This window comes from Conger conger, chromosome 15, assembly GCF_963514075.1.
Source record: "Conger conger chromosome 15, fConCon1.1, whole genome shotgun sequence".
Taxonomy (NCBI): Eukaryota; Metazoa; Chordata; class Actinopteri; order Anguilliformes; family Congridae; genus Conger; species Conger conger.
In genome coordinates, this window is record NC_083774.1 from 36590632 (window position 1) to 36615085 (window position 24454).

The 24454-nt window shown below is 40.7% G+C and overlaps 1 protein-coding gene across 1 annotated transcript in view; it reads right to left on the reverse strand.

The window, feature by feature from the left end:
- LOC133111326 (anoctamin-5-like) overlaps window positions 1-24454 on the reverse strand; it is a 31165-nt gene extending 6711 nt beyond the window's left edge. The window contains exons 1-14 of the mRNA XM_061221555.1: window positions 24279-24454; window positions 22998-23068; window positions 22555-22596; window positions 19963-20070; window positions 17938-18006; window positions 17566-17850; window positions 17180-17299; window positions 16585-16700; window positions 13943-14077; window positions 12832-12937; window positions 10693-10753; window positions 6311-6462; window positions 3467-3547; window positions 2791-3019 (exon numbers count right to left, since the gene is read on the reverse strand). Coding sequence (XP_061077539.1) covers window positions 2791-3019; window positions 3467-3547; window positions 6311-6462; window positions 10693-10753; window positions 12832-12937; window positions 13943-14077; window positions 16585-16700; window positions 17180-17299; window positions 17566-17850; window positions 17938-18006; window positions 19963-20070; window positions 22555-22596; window positions 22998-23068; window positions 24279-24354 — 1651 coding nt within the window. The 5' untranslated portion in view covers window positions 24355-24454. The remainder of the gene's footprint in view (window positions 1-2790; window positions 3020-3466; window positions 3548-6310; window positions 6463-10692; window positions 10754-12831; window positions 12938-13942; window positions 14078-16584; window positions 16701-17179; window positions 17300-17565; window positions 17851-17937; window positions 18007-19962; window positions 20071-22554; window positions 22597-22997; window positions 23069-24278) is intronic.

Below are 24454 nucleotides of genomic sequence, written 5' to 3' on the forward strand. Positions count from 1 at the left end.
GGTAGGTGTGAAAAAATGCTGTAAAATAAGAATGCTTTCAAAAATAGAAATGTTAATAGTTTATCAGTTAACAAAATGCATGAAGAGAAGAAGTGAATAAACAGAAGAAAAATCTAAATCAAATCAATATTTGGAAGGGCGGCATGGATGGTGCAGTGCGTAGTGCCACCTCACAGCAAGGAGGTCCTGGGTTTGAATCCCGGTCGGCATATTGGAGCATATTCTCCCTGTGTCGCGTGGGTTTCCTCTGGGTACTCCAGTTTCCTCCCACAGTCCAAAGACATGCAGGTTAGGCTGATTGGAGAGTCTAAATTGTGTGTGAGTGAATGGTGTGTGTGCCCTGCGATGGACTGGCGACCTGTCCAGGGTGTATTCCTGCCTCTCGCCCAATGTATGCTGGGATAGGATCCAGCCCCCCTGCAATCCTGTTCAGGATAAGCGGGTTATGATAATGGATGGATGGATGGATCAATATTTGGTGTGACCACCCTTTGCCTTCAAAACAGCATCAATTCTTCTAGGTATACTTTGCACACAGTTTTTGAAGGAACTCGGCAGGTAGGTTGTCCCAAACATCTTGGAGAACTAGCCACAGTTCTTCTGTGGATTTAGGCAGCCTCAAATGCTTCTGTCTCTTCATGTAATCCCAGACAGACTCGATGATGTTGAGATCAGGGCTCTGTGGGGGCTATATCATCACTTCCAGGACTCCTTGTTCTTCTTCACGCTGAAGATAGTTCTTAATGACATTGGCTGTATGTTTGGGGTCATTGTCCTGCTGCAGAATACATTTAGGGCCAATCAGATGCCTCCCTGATGGTATTGCATGATGGATAAGTATCTGCCTGTACTTCTCAGTTAGCTCCTGTTTGGCATAATTGGTTAATCAGACACCTGACTATATGTGTGCTGATTAGTAAATGTATTTTGTCAATTACGTTCATTATTACTCATTTACTTGTATTGCTATCTGCTTTAATTACATGTGTTTGGCTCCATCTAGTGGTTAGCGCTGAGAGCAGTAACAGTGAAGTCATGTAACTTCCCATGGCCATTTAGTGAGGAAGTAAGTTTTGTGGCATGGAGAATATTCACATTGGATCTTCTCAGTATCCAGCGAACATCCTGCAAATATTTCCCCCCTTTCTTGCATTGTTGGTAGGTAACTGTAGCTTGATATGTCTTCTACATTCAGAATGCATTATTTGTGACCATTGAGTCGTTTTGTGTTCATTTTTATGTGATGTTAGTTACAGTAGCTATCTTGCTAGTTTAGCCACAAGTTTGTGCTAGCTCATTCTATACTAGCTAGTGTTTTATTGGGCTCTGAATTCATGACTTCTACGGCAATAAATAAATATGTGATTTCATGAGAGTATAAATAGTAATTAAGATAGTTAAAAACTGTAAAGTAACGAATACATGATAGATTGCTATGGTTTATGATTTATTGTTAAAATACAAGCACGTGATTATAAGACAATGGTAAATAAGTAAAAAGAATGTAACATTAGTCTAGGATTTATTTACAGTAATGTGCACGTAGTCATAAGCATTATTATGCTGGTTTATTCACAGTTTCACCCTGTTCTTTTCATCAATAAACCTGTGGACTAAAGATCGCCTGTCTTCAGAGTCTTGATGGAGGGAAGGGTTTAGCTGGCTGCCAATGGTTCAGCTTTAAGGGCAGTACAATATGCTTACCGAGAAGTGTACCTAGAAGAATTGATGCTGGTTTGAAGGGTGGTCACACCAAATATTGATTTGATTTAGATTTTTCTTCTGTTCACTCACTTTGCATTTTGTAAATTGATAAAAAAATAAACTATAAACATTTCTATTTTTTAAAGCATTCTTACTTTACAGCATTTTTGCCTATATCTTTTGCACAGTACTGTACTGTAATTCAGCAACGGCGAGCAACCATGTGACCTCATGCTCCCCTAGATGCTTTGTGAACTTCCAAATATGGCAGCACCAAGGACATTAAACTTTGTGGAAAACAAAAATAAAACGTGAAAGTAAAAAGGTGATTTTATTACTTGGATTTATTTATTCATAGTCTGATAGTTTTATTTATTTAAAGGTAAATTAAGTAAAAATGATCTGAATGGCAGAAGTTTCCTTTAAAACAAAATGATCAATCGTCCTTCGCTTTTGGCATTATTATGAAATGTAATGTTTTCTCATCTCTTGCATATTTAATATTGGAAGGTTTAATTACTGTCCAACATTTTTTTAGCAAGGAGAACCAAAGACATGAGTCAAGTTAAGCAATATGTATCCTATTCCATAACTGCAGTGCCACCAAATGGCCCAATTTCTACTCTTTGCAAAAGAGCACAAGTCAACATCTCACTCAAGTTAAAAATAAATGTTGTAGCTGCGATTGCTGCAGTTTGGCATGGACACACATTAAAATGTTTAAATGTTAACTCCCGCAGAGTCATAAACACAGTTTAAATGGTACCGCATGTGGTTTAGAGGAAAATCTACTCTTATCACAAGGGAAATAACACTCAACATTGTAATAGGTGGCCATTTTCTTTGTTGACGTCTGTCACAGCCGCTCATTACATTACATGACAGTTATTTAGCTGACGTTTTTATCAAAAGCGACTTAACGTCGATTAGACTAAACAGGAGCCAATCCCCCCTGGAGCAATGTGAGGTTAAAGGTCTTGCTCAAGGGCCCAACAGCTCTTAGCGTGGCTACAATGGGGCTTGAACCACAAACCTTCCAAGGTCCCAGTCAAGCACCTTAGCCACTAGGCTCCAGGCTGCCCTCACCCATGTCGGTGATCCATATGGCCACGCGCTCGTAGGTGAAGCTGAGGATCATGATGATGATGAAGTTGATGAAGGAGGCGGTGACAGAGGTGGCCAGCTGCGGAGTGATGAGTGAGCCCACCAGGTGGAGCCTGCTGGTGGGGCTGTCCTTCATGATGCTGGCGAACGCCGCGTAAACCGCCAGCCGGTATGCGATAACACCGATGATGCAGGCGATGATGAGCGCCACCTGCAGGGGAACGAGTGCATGTGCTGCAGATATGAGCATGCTGTCGCCAAAGAAGCACACAAGCACCAGCATGTTGGTTTCATGGGCTGGACCAGTGGTCTCCAACCCTTGTTCTGCAGACCTACTGGGTCTGCTGGTTATTGTTTTCACCTAAAAATCAGCACCCTGTTAACCAGGTGAGGTGAGTTAACTGCGTAATCAACTGCTCTAATTGAATTAAGTGCTGAGTAACAACGGGAACCGTTTCTCTGTCTATTCTTGCACATCTCAAAAGTGTTCAGAATTGTCGCAATTGGTATGATTTGACTTAAATCTGAAGTTGTTCATAATGTGTAATGAATGGTTTTATCAGAGGTCTTTAGCGTTACCACCCACTTATGCTCATGAGCCAATGCCTTTCCAGATTTACCCACAATCCTCTAAAATCTCCCTCCACGTCAGTCTCACCCACAGCACCACAGTGGTCCAGCAGAGGAAGAGCTTCGCAATGAAGTCTGCCGTGGTCCTTTTCAAAACCCACTCCATTTCCTGCAAGAGGGATGAGAACTGGGCTCAGATCAGGAGTACTTTTCCCACAGAGAGATATCCAAAGAGAGATATCCATTTTATTCTTAGCCCTTAAATGGACTAAATTATTTATTTAAATATTTTTTAAATTTCCATTTAAAGAATGCAGAATGTATCAAATGCTAAGATGTACACTATAGGCAATGCACTATGAGATTTCCGATTGCTGGCTTTTAGCTCCAAACTCTCCCAGTCCGAGGGGTTGATGGTTATTCTCAGGTCATAAGGACCGGTTTTAGCAATTGCTGCTTTGCACTAGGATATTCCCACATAACTGAATGTAAACAAATGCATGCAAATTAATGTATTTGCCTTTGTGTAACTAGCCATAGCACTGCCCATAGAGGGTGGGTTTGTCCTTGTGATCTCCTCATTCTGACTGGATACCTGCATCAATGATGCTAGAACCTGAAAGCATCAATTGCGCTAGAACCTGAAAGCATCAATTACGCTAGAACCTGAAAGCATCAATCATGCTCGAACATGAAAGCATCAATAACGCTAGAACCTGCCTGTATGAATAATGCTAGAACCTGCCTGTATGAATAATGTTAGAACCTGAAAGCATCAATAATGCTAGAACCTGCCTATATGAATAATGCTAGAACCTGCCTGTATGAATAATGCTAGAACCTGAAAGCATCAATAATGCTAGAACCTGCCTGTATGAATAATGCTAGAACCTGCCTGTATGAATAATGCTAGAACCTGCCTATATGAATAATGCTAGAACCTGAAAGCATCAATAATGCTAGAACCTGCCTATATGAATAATGCTAGAACCTGAAAGCATCAATAATGCTAGAACCTGCCTGAATAATACTAGAACCTGCGTGTATGAATAATGTTAGAACCTGAAAGCATCAATAATGCTAGAACCTGCCTGCAAAAATAACATGAGAACCTGCCTGCATCAATAACGCTAGAACCCTGTATGAATAACGCTAGGACCTGCCTGCATCAATAACGCTAGAACCCTGTATGAATAACGCTAGGACCTGCCTGCATCAATAACGCTAGAACCCTGTATGAATAACGCTAGGACCTGCCTGCATCAATAATGCTAGAACTTGCCAGCATCAGTGATGTTTGTACCTGTTCAGCTCCACTGCAGGGAGAAAAAGAAGCAAAGACTGACAGTGCTTCAGAGGAGTATGTGTGCTCATCTCTCTCAACCAAAGTGATGGTTGAGAGAGGTCCCTGCAGGTCCCTGCAATAATTACATCCCGAAGTGGATGGAAATGGAAACCACCTGGGACAACAATTGATTGCCTAGCTATCCTTCTAAAGCTACAGCAGTCTGTTGATAACAGGGTGCAGAACCCGACACTCTGGTGTATTCATAGCAGCACTCGCTCTGATGCAAGAGTGAGGCAAGCTCAATCTCAGTTTCACTGAAGTTCAGAGACACAGAAAATAAAGACAGGGATATGAGAGAATGTAGCTCAGAGATACGAGCACAGGATGAAAGTCTCAGCTTCTCCAGTGAGACTGAAAATAGGGTATGCAAGAGTTAATGAGCAGGGCTGCGTTTCCCGAAGCCTTCTTAATGCTATGTCGTTCGTAAGTTATACTTTAAGCTCTGCCTTAACGTTTCAGCTTGTTTCCCGAAATGGTCTTAGCTAAGTATACCTTCTGTAAGTGGTACTTTCGTAAGGTTGGTCTGCACCACTCTTAGCTATACCTTATCGATGTTGCCAGCTCACTCAACTAGTGGCCACCACTGTTACGACCACAAGCCTCTGAAATCAGCAGTTGCTCTTAGTTACATCCCAATCTGTTAAGCAATATGTACCCTAATAATTCTACAGTGGTAGTTGGCTAATAATATTACTAAAATACCACATTAATGGGACCATTTTCATGCAATAATAAAATTGAACATCACCAGTTGGGATAAATGCTATATTTTTAAGTATTCCTGCAGTGTTTTATTCATAAAGAACAATACTTTCTCTCATAACGGAGTCAAGCAGTCGCGGCATGGAGTGAATAATCCATTTTATAGCCGTCGATTGGTCTAGTAATGTTGCATGCAGAAGCTATCCCTTAAGCAACCTCCTAAGGGATAGTTCAGGAACCATGCCTAGAAAAGTAAACAACTTTAGTAAGGTATACCTTTCGAGTCTTCGTAAAACGCTAAGAGACACTGTTATCAGGAAACGCGGCCCAGGACATTTTTTCCTAAGAAAATTGTCTTGTGGCTGATCAAGTCCCCATTGTACTTTTGGGCTTAATCCATGGCTCAATCCATGATTAGGCCCCAGTGACATTAACCTGGGTAAATCTCCAATTAGTCCAAAGTAATGATTAAAACTGGATCAGTCCCAGATAAATCATAAGTAAGTGTTCAAACTGGATCAATCTCTGATTAAGGCCATTAAGCTGGACCAGTCCCTGCTTAGGCCTAAATGAATGATAAATCTGGGTCAACCCCTCATTAGTAAGCCCTAAACTGGATCAGTCCCCAACTATGCCCAAGTAAGCTTCAATCTGGATCACTTCCCAACTAGCGCTAAGTAAGCGTTAACCTGGATCAGTCCCCAACTAGGCCTAGATAAGGTTTTACCGGGATCAATCCCCAATTATGTCCACGTAAGCTCTAGCCTCAATCAATTCCCAATTGGGCCCAAGTAAGTTTAACCTGGATCCCTGATTAGGTCTGTGAATAAAGAGTGGATCCATCCCTCATTGGGCATGAGGTTGTCTCCTGGGCTACTGCACCTGTGTGATCTGGTTGAGCTGGTAGCCGGTGCACTTATTCTCATACTCAGGCCGGAGCTGAAGCTGCAGCTGTTTCTCCTCAAAGTCCACCAGATCCCATTCGTGCTCCAGACGGGCCTGGCGCCTCTTCCAGAACTCCAGAAACAGGGTCACTGTGGGGCCAGGAAGCACATCTTTATATTTTAGTCAACAGTCAAAAGCATACTTCAGCAGCAGGGCCATGACACTGATGTATGAATACATTTCTCAAAAGCTCAGTTGTGAATCTAACCAAACACCAAAACACCTTTACCTTTGACTAAAATGTGAATTGAGGTCCACAGACTTTTTCATGAACAAGATCAGATTGTTGCCCTCAGAATTACTCCTAAGAATGGTCTCGAACTTTGACTTAGGAGTTAAAAAATTCTCACCAAAAAATAATAAGTGTTATGCATAACAGTGTTAAGACCATTTTTACCAAAGAGTAAGCACAATAAGGTGCTGATCTTTAATTCACAGCACACTGAGGTGCCCTAAAGTGGAACTACAACGATAGCGCCCAGGAATCAGCCAATAGCAAGCCCTCACAGAACAGCCGATTGCATAAACTGGAACGATTAGCATTTCGCTCGTGCCTCCATTCAGTTTACAGTTGTGTTAAAAAAAATAGCAGTAGAACATCAGTAACCTGATAAACCACTGTTATTAGTCGTAGTGATATTTATGGATGGCAAATAATTTACTTGTAGGTGTAGTAATGTAACAGAAAAACAACAGACCCAACTGTCACGGGAAGCAAATGTTTCACACATTCATATAAAATATATTTCCTTCTGAATTGCTAAGTAAAATGGACCGTTCCAAACATTGTTCGGAGGAACAACATAATTTCATGAAAAAATTGATTGAAGAGGGGAAAACGTATAAAGAAGTGCAGGATGCTCAGCTAAAATCATCTCAAATGCTTTAAAATGGCAAAGAAAAAACTGAAACACGCGGAAGAAAACGAGCAACTACTATGACAGATTGAAGAATAGTCAGAATGGCAAAGATTCAGCCATTCATCAGCTCCAGAAAGATCAAAGATGATCTACAATTACCTGTAAGTGCTGTTACAGTCAGAATTTGAAGAAACATTTGATCGAAGCTAAGCTATCAGCAAGAAGTGTAAACTGCCATTTTTGAAAAAACGGCATGTGCAGAATCGGTTTAAATTTGCCAAGGAACACATCGATTGGCCCAAAGAGAAATGGCGTAACATTCTGTGGACTGATAAGAGTAAAATTGTTCTTTTCGGGTCTAGTTGTTGTCGACAGCATGTCAGACGACCCCCGGGTACTGAATTCAAGCCACAGTACACTGTGAAGACAGTGAAGCATGGTGGCACAAAAATCATGGTATGGGGATGTTTTTCATACTACGGTGTTGGGCCTGTTTATTGTATACCAGGGATCATGGATCAGTTTGAATACATCAAAATACTTGAAGAGATTATGTTGCCGTATGACGAAGAGGAAATGCCACTGAAATCGGTGTTTCAACAAGACAATGACCCCAAACACACGAGTAAACGAGCAATATCTTGGTTCTAGACAAAAAAGGATTGAGGTAATGGAGTGGCCAACTCAGTCCCCCGACCTCAACCCCATTGAAAACTTGCGGGGTGAAGCAAAGCCTAAAGATTCACAGGAACTGTGAAATGTAGTTTGTTCATCCTGGGCTGAAATACCTGTTTCTAGGCGCCAGAAGTTGGTTGACTCGATACAACGCAGATGCGCAGCAGTTATCAAAAACAATGGTTATTTAACTAAATATTACTTCAGTAATTTAAAGTGAAGTTAAATCTTGAAAGATTTCTTCAGTTTATACAGTGCTTCTGCTTTCTTGTCACAAAACGTCCCACCTTACAATTTTAAACAGGAACAATTAGCAATGTGCTTGTGCCCGCATTCAATTTAGAGACACAAAATTAATTTGTAATGTTTAAATTCACATTTTGAAATGAATAAGCATTCATTAATTCATTCATTATCCTAACCCGCTTATCCTGAACAGGGTCGCAGGGGGCTGGAGCCTAGCCCAGCATACATTGGGCGAAAGGCAGGAATACACCCTGGACAGGTCGCCAGTCCATCGCAGGGCACACACACAATTCACTCACACACTCATACCTACAGGCAATTTAGACTCTCCAATCAGCCTAACCTGCATGTCTTTGGACTGTGGGAGGAAACCGGAGTACCCAGAGGAAACCCACACAGACACAGGGAGAACATGCAAACTCCACACAGAGAAGCCCTGGCCGACAGGGATTTGAACCCAGGACCTCCTTGCTGTGAGGCAGCAGTGCTACCCACTGCACCATCCATGCCGCCCATGAATAAGCATATCACAACTAATTGTTAAAAGATGTAGCATAGACTATAATATGACATGGGATGTTGAGATTATTATGGATTCAACAATGGCGAAAACCTAACTGGATGCAGCAAGAAATTGTAAGTTACTTAAAAGTAGTATTAAAGTGAAGGTAATAAGACAAAAAGCATGGCTAGAAATCTACGAATTCCTCCTTCACTTCGGCTAAACAAACTCCAGATGTTTATGTGAGGAGGAGACATGATAGCCTACTTTCCACATCATGAAAAAGCGATATTTTGATTTAGAATGAGAATTTCAGAGCCACTGGTAACCTAAGTCACCTAAGGTCTGATATTGATCTGATGATTGAACCGTAGTCTCATGATAACTAAATTAAAATAAATTTGTGCTCTTACAAGATCTGTGACAAACAGAGTAGCCTGACAACCAAGATGCTACTTTTTCAACAATTCCGTTCCATTAGACATTTCCAATATGTCCTTTCTAGGTAGAAAGGTGTGTGGTCTCCGTCTCTGTGCATCACTACAGCCATCTGCTGGCAACTCTGAACCGAATTACGACACCTCCCAAGCTCTCTTAAATAATTAAGGAGCCAAGACCATTCTTGACACATAAGAATTTTTATACAATGCATTTATTCTCACTCCTACAATTCAGAACCAAATGGCATCTTTCTCAGAATTCTAACACACAAGACCTAAGTTTTACTCTGAGCAGTATTATACATAACAGCCCTGCCCCTGGGCTTGAAGCGGGAAGTTCTTGCTACGTTCAGTTAGATTTTTGAGCTTGTTCAATCCATAGTTATCTTATGATACCACACTCAGTGAGCACTTTATTAGACTTATTTTTTTTAATTTTACTGTTTTTAGCCTATCCACTTAAGAGTTATGATGCTTTGTGTCTTCAGAGGTGCTCTTCTGCATACCACTGTTGTAATGTGTGGATATTTGCGTTACTTTCACCTTCCTGTCAGCTTTGAGCAGTCTGGCCATTCTCCTCTGATGTCTCTCATTAACAAGGTGTTTATGTCTGCAGAACTGCTGCTCACTGTATTTTTTTGTTCGTTTTTTGGATCTTTTGATTCTTTGCAAACTCTAGAGACTAGTGTGCATGAAAATCCAAGGAGATCAGCAGTTTCTGAGATACTCAAACCACCCTGTCTGCTACCAACATTCATTCCACGGTCAAAGTCACTTATATCACATTCCGATGGGTGATGTGAACATTAACTGAAGCTCCTGACCCGTATCTGCCACACAAATGGCTGATTAGATAATCCTATGAATAAGTAGGAGTAATAAAGTAAAAATGTTCCTAATAAAGTGCTTGGTGAGTCTATGGTACCACTCTTAACAATTAGGGATGATATGATATGAAACTTTCTGAAGCCACAGTATGGGAAGCAAACCTACAAGGCCAGTTCCTTAACCACTACAGAATACTACACAGCTACCGCAAAAATGCAATGCTGCTTGACCCTTATTGTTCCACTTGGAAAGTTGTAACAAATTCATAAAACAATGGCACCAGAGTAACACGTTTAGATCTTGACAGTTCCTACTGTCACAGCCCCCTGCTCAATTTTAACGTTTTCCCCTTTTGCCTTCCAACAGGTTGATTGGTGGGCGTGGTCCCTCCACAAGCTGCACCTGGAGCTGGTTTAATTCCGGGTTAAAGGAGCTCCAGTGTTGCTGCTTGGGGGGGCAGTAAATATCACACCTGTCGTAGGACAGATGGTTTGGTTGATTTTTGTACCCTCAACATAGCTACACCGACTGCGTTCAACACTGCTGTCATCCTGATCTTTCATACCCCATTGTAACTTACTTTAAATAAATAATTGCTTATCCTGTTAGCCTTTTGTCGCGTGTCTCATTTTCCTGAAACGAGCCAGTCGTAACACTACGCCTGAGGCTTTTGTTGATTATTGAATGGGAAACTCTCAAAAAGTTCAATTCTCAGTCCTCTAGTGGGCAGAAGGCAAAAGAGCCAAATAGATGTGTACAGCTACTTACCCCAAATACCCATGAACAGAGCAAAGACCACTGTCCCCATGTTGTCAAACAGATGTGATTGCTGAAAACAAAAAACTGGATGAATCACAGAGCAAAGGTGATGTATGAAGAAAATTAAAAACAATTTGCCACTGTAGTGTTCAGATGTGGAGCCAGTTACCACTGGGCGGCAGTGGTGGGCATGTTGTGTTTGCCATTACTACGAAATGCATGTTCCTCATTCTCCTAAAATTCAATAAGACACTCTCTCTTCCATATATATTCACAAGGCTTGTATTAAGCAGCAATTTTACAGAAAGCTAGTGTTGGTTGCTATTTTAAATTATTCATTTGTCAGGACCACCATAATACTCCATTGCTTTTTTATTAATTCCCATGATGGCTGAAATTTCACAGGAAGCCCTTTCCAAAAAATAAGCAGTTGACACAATTCAAAATTCATTAGAAAGTACAAACAAAGACATGATTGAAAAACAGTTGAATGTGAATGTACAATAAAAAAAGGCAATCATGCAAACATTTACAGTGGGAGCAATAATTATTTGATCCCTTGCTGATTTTGTAGGTTTGCCCACTTACAAAGAATGAACTGTGTAGAATTGTAATCATATGTATATTTTAACATTGAGAGACAGAATATCACAAAATTAAATACATTTATTATTGTATTTTTGCATTAAATAAGTATTTGATCCCCTACCAATCAGCAATAATTCTGGCTCCCACAGACCAGTTAGTTTTCCATTAAGAAGCACTCCTAATCTCAACTCATTACCCAAAACACCTGTGTCAACTCGTTACATCGTTATGTAGCTGTATAAAAGACACCTGTCCACATAATCAATCAGATTCCAACGTTTCCACCATGGGCAAGACAAAGGAGACATCAGGGACAAAATTGTAGACCTGCACAAGGCTGCGATGGGCTACAAGAAAATAAGCAAGCAGCTTGGTGAGAAGTTAACAACTGTTGGAGCAATTATTCGAAAATGGAAGAAACACAAAGTCACCGCCAATCTCCCTCGCTCTGGGGCTCCATGCAAGATCTCGCCTCGTGGGATATCAATGATCATGAGAAAGGTCAGGGATCAGCCCAGTACTACGGAGGAGGAGCTTGTTAATGACCTGAATGCAGTTGGGACCACAGTCACGAAGAGAACCATCAGTAACACACTACACTGTGAAGGATTAAAATCCTGCTGTGCGCGCAAGGTTCCTCTGCTGAAGAAGGCACATGTACAGGCCCGTCTGAAGTTTGCCAAAGAACACCGGGATGATCCAGAGGAGGCTTAAGAGAAGGTGATGTGGTCAGATGAGACCAAAATAGAGCTATTTGGAATCAACTCGACTCGCCGTGTTTGGAGGAAGAGAAATGCTGGGTCCAACCCCAAGAACACCATCCCCACTGTGAAGCATGGAGGTGGAAACCTTATGCTTTGGGGGTGTTTCTCAGCTAAGGGGACAGGACAACTTCACCGTATCGAGGGGAGGATGAATGGGGCCATGTACCTCAGTGAGAGCACTGAAAGTGGGTCGTGGATGGGTCTTCCAACATGACAATGACCCAAAACATATGGCCAAGGCAACAAAGGAGTGGCTCAGAAAGAAGCATATTAAGGTCCTGGAGTGGCCTAGCCAGTCTCCAGACCTAAATCCCATCAAATCTGTGGAGGGAGCTGAAGCTTTGAGTTGCCAAGCGACAGCCTCGGAACCTTAAGGATTTGGAGAGGATCTGCAAAGAGGAGTGGACCAAAATCCCTCCCAAGATCTGTGCAAACCTGGTGAAAAACAAACGTCTGACCTCTGTGCTTGCCAACAAAGGTTTCTCCACCAAGTATTAAGTCCTATTGTTCTATGGATCAAATACTTATTTCATGTGAAAATATGATATTAAATTTATAAAATTTATATGATGTTGTTATTGTGGATTATTTTGTGATATTCTGTCTCTCAATGTTAAAATGTACCTACAATTAAAATTCTACACAGTTCCATTCTTCGTAAGTGGGCAAACCTACAAAATCAGCAAGGGATTAGTGAGACAGAAATGGGGGGGGTTGTAAAAAATAATGTGCATATTTTATGCAATGCTTACCCCACAGTAAATAAGTGTCTTCAGGAGTACTGCAGGTCACTCACCCAGGTGGAAGTGCACGCAGAGCTCAGCTTCCAGTACCCACACTTCCTATCGCACAGTGGGCACATCACAATATTCCCGCCAATCTCTGGATCACAGATCTCTTTACTGCAAAGGACAGTGGGAGAGAGGCAGGACCACAATGTTGGCCCTGGGAATCAGGAATCACCATGTTGTGTGCTGTCGATGATTGACTTTACTCTCGCAATTCCTTAATTATGTTCTATCCATCCATCCATCCATCCATTATCTGAACCCGCTTATCCTGATCAGGGTTGCAGGGGGGCTGTAGCCTATCCCAGCATACATTGGGCGAAAGGCAGGAATACACCCTGGACAGGTCGCCAGTCTATCGCAGGGCACACACACCATTCACTCACACACTCATACCTACGGGCAATTTAGACTCTCCAATCAGCCTAACGTGCATGTCTTTGGACTGTGGGAGGAAACCGGAGTACCCGGAGGAAACCCACGCAGACACGGGGAGAACATGCAAACTCCGCACAGAGAGGCCCCGGCCGACGGGGATTCGAACCCAGGACCTCCTTGCTGTGAGGCGGCAGTGCTACCCACTGCACCATCCATGCCGCCTTAATTATGTTCTAAATTATGTTAATTATAACTATTATGTTCAGATTTTATGCTTTTAAATTTGGGGTCAGCACATGTTGGAGACCAGTATAGGAAAGTCCCCCAGAATCATTCACAATGAAATATGAGAAAAAACGAAACAACGTTTCTTACGTATATTTTCTTCATTTTATACAGGCCAAAATAACACTGCACGACACATTTGTATGCCAAGTTGGTACAGGACTTTGCATAGCAGTATGTTTATTGCATTTTTACTATTTAATCCCACAAAATTAGAAAATTTGAAAAATCATATAGTATCAATATAAAAAAGGGTCAACCATTTTTAAAGAGACGTCAAACACTGAATGGGGTAAAATTGACCCCAAACATAATAGGAGGGCTAATAGCATTGGCACTGGATTTGAAATAGGCCTCCATCATGGGGCTCATTTCTGGGCTACACTTATGGAATTGTCAGTGAGTATTTAGCCAGAGATCTTTGTCATTACTTAACAGTCACTACCATGTCCCTACCTCCAGGTGTTTTCATGGTAGGTCAGGAGGCCATAGACGAAGCAGAGCACGCCCACCACAGCAGCGAAGAACAGCATCTCCGTGTAGAAGCCCAGCCAAGCAAAGTAAATCCCAATCTTTTCTCCATAGTACTTCCTGATACCAACAAGCAGCAGACAGAACGAATAAATAACACTTCATCCTCCATTAGATTAGATTAGATTATAAATATTTCACTTTTCCCACATGAGAACTCCTTGTGCAGTGCTAGGTATAATGAATATTATAGTGAGTGCGGTAGCTACAGTGGTGTGAAAAAGTGTTTGCCCCCTTCCTGATTTCTTATTTTTTTCCATGTTTGTCACACTTAAATGTTTCAGATCATCAAACAAATTTAAATATTAGTCAAAGACATCACAAGTAAACACAAAATGCAGTTTTTAAATGAAGGTTTTTATTATTAAGGGAGAAAAGAAATCCAAACCTACATGGCCCTGTGTGAAAAAGTGATTGCCCCCTAAACCTAATAACTGGTTGGGCCACCCTTAGCAGCAACAACTGCAATCAAGCGTTTGCGATAACTTGCAATGAGTCTCTTACAGCGCTGTGGAGGAATTTTGGCCCACTCATCTTTGCAGAATTGTTGTAATTCAGCCACATTGGAGGATTTTCGAGCATGAACCGCCTTTTTAAGGTCATGCCACAGCATCTCAAAAGGATTCAGGTCAGGACTTTGACTAGGCCACTCCAAAGTCTTCATTTTGTTTTTCTTCAGCCATTCTGAGGTGGACTTGCTGGTGTGTTTTGGATCATTGTCCTGCTGCAGAACTCAAGTTCGTTTCAGCTTGAAGTCACGAACAGATGGCTGGACATTCTCCTTCAGGACTTTTTGGTAGACAGCAGAATCCATGGTTCCATTTAACACAGCAAGTCTTCCAGGTCCTGAAGCAGCAAAACAGCCCCAGACCATCACACTACCACCACCATATTTTACTGTTGGTACGATGTTCTTTTTCTGAAATGCGGTGTTACTTTTACGCCAGATGTAATGGGACACACACCTTCCAAAAAGTTCAACTTTTGTCTCGTCAGACCACAGAGTATTCCCAAAAGTCTTGGGGAACATCAAGATGTTTTCTGGCAAAATTGAGACGAGCCTTAATGTTCTTTTTGCTCAGCAGTGGTTTTCGTCTTGGAACTCTGCCATGCAGGCCATTTTTGCCCAGTCTCTTTCTTATGGTGGAGTCATGAACACTGACCTTAACTGAGGCAAGTGAGGCCTGCAGTTCTTTGGATGTTGTTGTGGGGTCTTTTGTGACCTCTTGGATGAGTCATCGCTGCACTCTTGGGGTAATTTTGGTCGGCCGGCCACTCCTGGGAAGGTTCACCACTGTTCCATGTTTTCGCCATTTGTGGATAATGGCTCTCACTGTGGTTCGCTGGAGTCCCAAAGCTTTAGAAATGGCTTTATAACCTTTTCCAGACTGATAGATCTCGATTACTTCCTTTCTCACTTGTTCCTGAATTTCTTTAGATCTCGGCATGATGTCTAGCTTTTGAGGATCATTTGGTCTACTTCACTTTGTCAGGCAGGTCCTATTTAAGTGATTTCTTGATTGAGAACAGGTGTGGCAGTAATCAGGATTTGGATTGGATTTTTTTCTCCCTTAATAATAAAAACCAAAACTGCATTTTGTGTTTCCTTGTATTGTCTTTGACTAATATTTAAATTTGTTTGATGATCTGAAACATTTAAGTGTGACAAACATTTAAAAAAATAAGAAATCAGGAAGGGGGCAAACACTTTTTCCACACCACTGTATATATTTGCATTGGTTGGCTCTTCCATTGAAAATAGCATAATATCTCACTTATTTTAAAACCAATCTCAATGCGATTTCACAGGTCTACTACAATGACAATGGGCTCACCAACTCCTGATTTTGGCATAGCTATGTTGCACCATTTCTGTGTTATGGATTCCCCCTAAAAACATTGCATGACAATGACTAAAAAAAATCCAACGGATCCCAACACAAGACATATTCTGTCGATAATTCAGAAGACTATGTGATTTTTCTAATTTCATGACTCTACATTGTATTCAATTTGAAATAGACCTCACAATTCTAAATTTTGACAATAAATGATCCATACACTTATCACGGGGAGACACAATGCTAGCATGAATCAGGCCAATCCAAAGTTCTAAACGAACATGAGTAGTAGCTAGATGACATTACATTGCACACCGAAAGTAGACTAGCAGCAGCAGCACTGACTGTCCAAAGTGGCATGCATTCAATTTATGAATAATGAGACCAGCTAGGTCAGTGTACATACAGAAAACATACAGCTAAATCGGCAGCTATGTTCTGAGGTGAAGGACGGTGTGTGTGTGATTTACAGTACGCTAGCTTGTTTCTGATCTGGCAAAAAATTGCATCACAATTGACCCTATGTTACATTGAACAACAGCCCCCAACCTGATTAAACATTAGGGGAGGGAACTTCCAAACTTAATGCTATAAAGAAATCAATTTGAAAAGTTAATGTACTATCTTTCTGTTTACTGAATGTTTTGAGTGTTAAAGATTAGGGAGGGGAGGGAGAATGAAAGGGAGGGGGGAAAGTCTGTGTGATGACACGTTCGTGTTCCTCACCGAATGAGGTTGAGAGGCTGCTCCTTGTAGAAGCTCAGCAGTCGGGCCCAATGATTGAAGAGCATGTACCTCTCACTTTCACAACTTGTGTCTCTGGCCCTCTTCCAGTATTGGCACTGCATGGAGAAAGGAGAGCACCATTTTTATAACCATCTCGATAAGTTTATGATCCTGAATGAAGATACTAAACTTGAAGAAACCTTACAATGTTGGAAACGGCTGTGGACGCTGCACTACACTGCTGTGGCTTACCCCAAACAAGGCGAAAAAAAAAACGGAGAGGGTAGAGGATGTACGGGGACAAGATTACAACACAGGAAGTGGCACGGCAGAGAATTGAACCCACCATTTAAATTGAAAGTCTGGCACCCTACAGAAGACAACAACATGGGCAGAACAGCCTGGCCAAAGACCATAAAAAGGATTCCATATTCAAGCACCTATTATCGGACAGGTTTCTTTGACAACAAAACGTAAACCAGCCATATATAAAAATGGTCAAAATATTTGTAACACTCTGTACCTAGTTAAGACTTCTACTGCTGTAGCCTATCCACTAGAGTCATGATGTGTAACAGACCATGTTAAAACTTACATCATGCAGTGGAAAAGCAGCAGTGTAGGTGCCATTGTTTAGTAACCGCTTGATCCCAGTCTTGTCTTTGTGCTTGCAGTCATCCTTATAGTAGGGACAGCGAGCCAGGATATAGTACACCTGTGGAAGCACAGCCAGTCACATTGGAAGAGTCAGAGCTAGGTCCTCCACTGGCTGAGAATAATACTTTCATCTCATCAGAGGTTCATATGACCCAAATAGAAATAATAGCACTCACTTACTGCTTAGTTAACTGTGTATCACACCCTCAGTACAAGTGAACGTGTCATTGAAAATCATTCACATACACAAATAAATGCAGCTTCTGCGTAGCATACACTATGCGTAGCATACACTACGCAACTCCCGGAAAGCGGGGCACTCACGATTCTGTTGCGCTTCGAGGGGGAGAAAAATGTCTCCTGCTCATCGATGAGGAAGAAGTCGATCTTCTCCTTGTCGAAGTGGGAGGTGAAATAGTCCGGCTCGGGGTGCATGACCTCACTGGGCAGGCGTAGCGGTTTGAAGAGCCACTCCATGGGCGTCTCCCTGTTGTCGGGGATGTCGTTCGCCTTGAAGGGAGCCTTGATCTTCAGCAAGTGAGCATAGGTGGTCAGCACCTCCCAAGGTGCATGGATCTTTAAGAAAAAGGTTCTGCCGTCGTCGGACTCCTGGAAAGATGGAAGTGTATGTTTAAAGATAACAACACCCCACCAAACACCCCACCCCAAATATGATGTGGCAGTGTTGCTTCTTACAGATTTATCTTCTGTCTCAAGTTCCAAACCTTCCTTCAACAGGTTGGCCTCGTACTCCTTCCTCCTTTCCTGCAAATGTAAAATACAAACACACAGAACAATAAAATTATGTGAGCTGTTTGCTGTCAGCTGCATTGATCTGCACATCTTTCGCCATCAATAGCTACACTGGAAAAAATTATGATCATAGAAAATACAGTTTGGTTTGTATCTCCAACATTCTCATTACAGCAGGACATCATGATTATATCTGATAGGATCTAATGAGCTCCAAGCCCATCTGTTTTAATTGACATCACCAATAATCAGAAATGAAATCTCTCTGTGAAGGACCTACTGGGTTGAAAAGATCACTTACAAAACAGCTTGATTCTCGATTTAGAAACAGCGTCCAGTTCAGGTTGCATTTTTTCAAAAGACGACACAAACCACATTATTTTAACACTAAAAATAACGGTTTCTGTTTTGAGAAATAAGTGCTGCAATAAAAAAGAAATATCCAGAGGATAACTAAAGAAAGAGTCCTTATCTAGGTTTCAGGTTTATGTGTCAAAAAGAGATTTATGAAGAATGGGAAAATGGAAGATGAATAATTACATACAATTGTACCGTAGCTTTGACATTAGCATTATATTAGTGGGGCGACATGGCTCAGGCAGTAAGAGCAGTCGTCTGGCAGTCAGAGGGTTGCCGGTTCGATCCCCCACCCGGGCTGTGTTGAAGTGTCCTGAGCAAGACACCTAACCCCCAAATGCTCCTGACAAGCTGGTCGGTGCCTTGCATGGCAGCCAATTGCCGTCAGTGTGTCAGTGTGTCAGTGTGTCAGTGTGTGTATGAATGGGTGAATGAGAAGCATCAATAAAGATTTATCGCTCTCTCCCAATACTGTCATCTGGTCCCAAATATGCAAAAACTACTACCAGCACTAACTTGCAACTTATTCAACATAAAATAAAAACCGCCGAACAAACAAAACAAAATGCACTAAATATTTATTTTGGAATTTGAGTTTGCTCACTCCCCAGTATAGCTGTCCAGTTGTCCCCACACCCAGGACAACTATATTCATACAATTTTGCAATGTCTACCTATATAACTCTTCTTGCAAGGAACAGTCAATAAACTGTCCTGACACTCTCTGCACCCCTCTATCTACTAGGGGACATATCCCCAGTCACTTCATTCAAATCACGCTCATCGCCGTAACTACCGCAAAGAAAACCATCCTCCACAACCTGAAAATAAGAATAAAAAGCATTACACAATGGACTTACCTCCTCACTTAACATGTATCCATGGAAAAATGACTGCCTCTATCCACCAATTACACAACTTTTAACAAACATGGAATTGACTAATAACTGACTCTCCAAAACCTGATTCAATCAACACATGCATATATAATACATACACACAAACTACAACTATGAGAACTGTTTCTACTCCCTTTAAAATTAATTAGGTATATATCTCTCATGATGTCCATTGAATCAGACCTTCTTTATGGATCAATTTGCTCTATATGTCTGACCCCTATGTTTGCTTAGTCTATATACAGTACATATCTGTCTATGACCCATCGCCAAAATCTGCAACATATTCTCTCTCTTTTGTTTTGTCTTGTTTCATTCAGTAATATAATTTCAAATAAAAATTAAGTTGACTTCCCAAGAATGGGTGGTGGTGGTGGTGGTGGGAAGAAAAAAATTAAATAAATAATAATTAATTGTAATTAATAATTAATTAATCCTTGCATTTATACTGCGCTTTTCTCACCAGCTGGCAACTTAAAGCGATTTACAATGATGAGGGGGAAACTCGCCTCAACCACCACCAATGTGTAGCACCCACCTGGGTGAAGCAACGGCAGCCATTTTGTGCCAGAATGCTCACCACACATCAGCTTAGGTGGAGAGGGGAACACATTTTTCAGCAAATTGAATCAGCGGATGATTAGATGGCAAGAATGATGGTATAGTTTCTGGCTGAAACTGTGCTCATAATGTATCATTATATGGAGCTCACCCTCTTCCTTGCATCATTCCTGTCATCCATGTAGGACAGAACAAAGTCAATCCTTCGTACCCCATCGCGAAAGAAGACTGAGTCTTTGCTCTGTTGATGTTTGTGAATCTGTCAAAAGATGATAGGAGGGGAGGGAGGTGAACACATATTAATTCATCACATCATGATCAGTATCACAGACCAATATAGATCCCACCATGAATTAGAGACACAACTACAAATAACCGCTCTAACTGGGGGCATGTACAATTGGAAAAATAAAGGGCCAAGAATTGGGCCTTGAGGAACAACAAAAGTAACATTGACTTTTCCTGATTTACTGAGAGGATAAAAAATTTTTTGTATTAGTAATTTAACACCTTGGTAAGATTGTTTCAGATAACCCTACACTGTTGAAGTAACAATTGTACCCTATTTATCCCAATTGCCCATGTTAGCTGAGGAAACACCACTATGGCCTTGTCCCCTAGCAGCCCAGGAGATCTAGAGAATAGAATATAGCTGTATTTGCATAGCAGAATTAATATACCGGATTTGGACTTGCTTTAGATAAACCTGTAATTGTACTGGCTAATGGGGCTAATGGTGCTCTGGTTAACCTCATTTTAAAACAAAGTTCCATTTTAAATGTGATGCAGGTTGGTTTGAAGAGCTTTTTGGACAATTTGAACAAGATTTATAAAGACATACTCTCATATACACACACTGAACACTTTATTAGGTAGACCTGTACACCAGCTGGTCAATGCAAATATTTAATCAGCCAATCATGTGGCAGCAACTAAATTAATAAAAGCATGCACACATGGTCAAGAGGTGTTTTTCAGACCAAATGTCAGAATGGGGAAAAATGTGATCTAAGTGACTTTGACCATGTCAGTCAGTCAGACTGGGTGGTTTGAATATTACATTATTGGCATTTGGCAGACGATCTTATCCAGAGTGACGCACAGTTGATTAGACTAAGCAGGAGACAATCCTCCCCTGGAGCAATGCAGGGTTAAGGGCCTTGCTCAAGGGCCCAACAGCTGTGCGGATCTTATTGTGGCGACTCCAGGATTAGAACCACCGACCTTGCGTGTCCCAGTCATTTACTTTAACCACTATGCTACAGGCCACCCCTCTGAATATCTCAGAAACAGCTGATCTCTAGAGTGGAAGTGGAAAGGGTTAAACACATTTCTGGAGGGATGGGTGAAGGACATAAAGGTGAAAAATGGTAAGCAGTTTTGTCATTATGCAATTAATGTTCGCTAACTAACTCACAAAATACATTGTATGATCAGTCCTTGTAACGTATTGGTTCGTAAAAATTTCTATCAAGGATTTTGATTTGATTTCTTTCATTACAAAAAACATGTCAACATTTTAATAGTAAATCATTTTTTCATCAGCCCTCTGCATGCCCTTCGTAGGACTGAGTTGCACTAGCTTGGTAACTTAACCACAAGGAGAGAATGTTTTGATCATTGATAATCCACTCATTTTAGTAATGACTTTACATTTAAACCAGAAGTTAGGATATAAGTAATCACGGTGCCACAACATTTATTAGCTGATGTTGGACTTTCCACTCGGGGCAACTGGCCCTTGGGAGTTTTTATAGGTCACTGCTTCATACTGGCTTCAATATGAGGAAGTGATATGATACATTAAGAGTAACTAGCCTAAACTTAGCAGTGACAAAGTGATCTGAACACATTCTTATATATAAAAAATGTTCTGGTGTCAGCTTGCCTACTTATATAGGATATCCACTTTGCGCTTCTTTCCTCTTACAACATTCATGTATCTTCTCCCTGATAATCGTTGGCAAACATAAGAATGACTTGTTTACTTCCCAAAATTAACCATTATAAATCTGTATTTATAATCAGTATAGCTAACCTGAGATTTAAAAACAATTATTATTTGGGGAAAACACATGCAGTTGAACAGACAGGTGTGACAGATTTGTGACGTGTATTAATGACAAAGAATATGCTGTCGCATATAACATGCATAAAACTTCAAACTAACACTTTGAGCTGCAGGTACTTCATGCCCGCTCTGTACTAAATTATTGTACAATGAGACAATATGATTTTTACTGCAGTGACCACAAGGTATTTGTTACAAAAGCTTAATGTTAGGAAAAATTGTGATTAGAGTATGTAAATCCAAAGTGAACAGATTTGGATACTACTAATTTATCTGATGAAGAACAAGTTTGGGGATCTACGATAGTGCTTCTTGTGGCTTGTTAAATAAATATGGAATTTATTGTTATTTTTATTATAATGGTATTACATTTTGTGGCCCTGTTTTAATTCACTATTTTATATTTTATATTTTGTTAATTACTATTTTATTGGAAGTGCATTTTTAACTTTCACATAACTTTATTTATGCTGATCTTGCTGTATGTGTGCTATATCAGGCTGTTCTATCGAATATTAAATCATACCCTATAGCCTAAAGTAACTCGGTACTTGAGTGCTTTTGCTTTGTGGATTTGCTTTCGATTGCTCTCGGTAGAAAGCACAGCATGGGTGGCTCTCATCACAGTCCAGAGGCTCCAGTGCATTGAAAGTGCATTTAACCGTGACTTACACGGGAGCGAAACTTCAGAAAGAGCCCCCGCTTCCTCCAGACCTGGGGAGCAGCAGAACAGACAGTTTGTTCAAACAACAACAGAAACAATTATTATTAGTAGTATTATTAGCATGTGTTATTTATACACTGCCTTTCCTGATGATAAGGATGCCTTACACTCTACACTATTATGACAACAAAAGACAAATAATCAGTCATACATCTATTTTTGGTCACTCGACTGACCAGTGACTGAATGCAAATTTAAATGGAAACGCCATTCCAAATGGCACCTTATCAAGCTCCTAAGCATCCAACTGCTGGACTGTTTTTGAGTTATTACTGTCATTTACAATAAAAAAAGGCTACCATAATGTACTGCACAGCAGAAATTGGTAGATAATTATTTAAATTCTTTGCATGCAACTTTAGTCTTTACTAACGAATGCCGTGAATCTTACGTCATGGTTTACTGGGAGCTGGGATATTGTCTCACTCGTTGAAGTTAAACTGGAATCATTGCTGCATTCTCCTGGACAAACAGACAAGAGATGCATGGCTGTCAAAAAGAACTGTTGTCTGTAAATAGATTATAGTATGTATTGGAATAGGCATATGCACAGTCATTGTTCCCTTCATCTAACTGAGTTGAGTCTCGCTACATCACAGATTATAGCACAGGTTGGTCACAGATTGGTGAAAGCAAAGAGGCAGTTAGCTGCAGGTGAATATGGACATAGGGCTCAGAGGAAATACATTTTTTAGTTTAAAATAAAAAACAAACCTAAACTAATGACTGATGATCATATATAGGTGGAATTTGAAAAGCAAATGGAATAATGTCAGTGCAAGGTTTTCATAGGCAGCTACATGATATAGACTACAACGTGTGGTGAAATAGATGAATAATAACATGTTCATAATTTGTTCTGACTCATTTGTGGGAGCAATCAGTTTTCCTCTGGTTTACACTGAACTTTACTTTTGTAAACATTTGTAATTCCAGCCTGCTATTAGACATTACTTTCACTTACTAGTCTTCTAGCCTAATCATTACAAATACTGAAGGCCCCATTTTCAGTTAAAACCTTAACACACACACACAACCCAAAAACAAAATTCGAACAAACACACAACCCACACTCACGGCTGTATCCATAACACTGTTGGTTGTGAGCTGTCCTAAAAGGCGAGTCAATCCATGACAAGCACATTTCTATATATAGAAATAAAGGCATCCCGACCACGTAGTGGGCATGACATTTAATTTAAAGGGGAGGCGAGTAAGCCACACACTGATTAGCCACTGTGTGAAACTTCCAGATCTTCAGCAATTACAGACATAATGTACACAGAAGGTTACTGTCACTTTTCCACTTTAAAATATGACATAAATACACAAATTGTTTCCCCGTAAACTGTCCAGAATCTCAAGGTAAAATGGTTTCCATTTAAACTGTTAAACTGTTAAAATTTTAAATAGTAGCCTATTATTTCATAATGTTCAATCGCAATGGAAAAAGCACACGGTTTGTGTTAACAGCTGAATTCAAATATAAATACTTTAAAGTTCTTACTTAAAACCGCGCATTTTATTGTCTTAATTCAATCGTGGATCGTAACAGAATAGAAAAAAAAAAACAAACAAAAAAAAAAACATGCGGTCATTCGTCATAAGTTATAGCTTTTAGCACCAACTGCGCGTGTTTCAATATGAATCGGATACTTGGCAAATAATTTACCTCCACTCCGCGGACTCACCGAGCCTTTCATCTCAATAATAATTTCATCTTTCGTATTGTCCCTTTCTTTCTTCATCGTGGTTTGTCTTTACTAACAATACTATTGACTGGACACTGTTTTTTTCCGGTTGCGGTGCTCCGTAGACTCCACGAGCTTCCACTATTGATAGAACCAA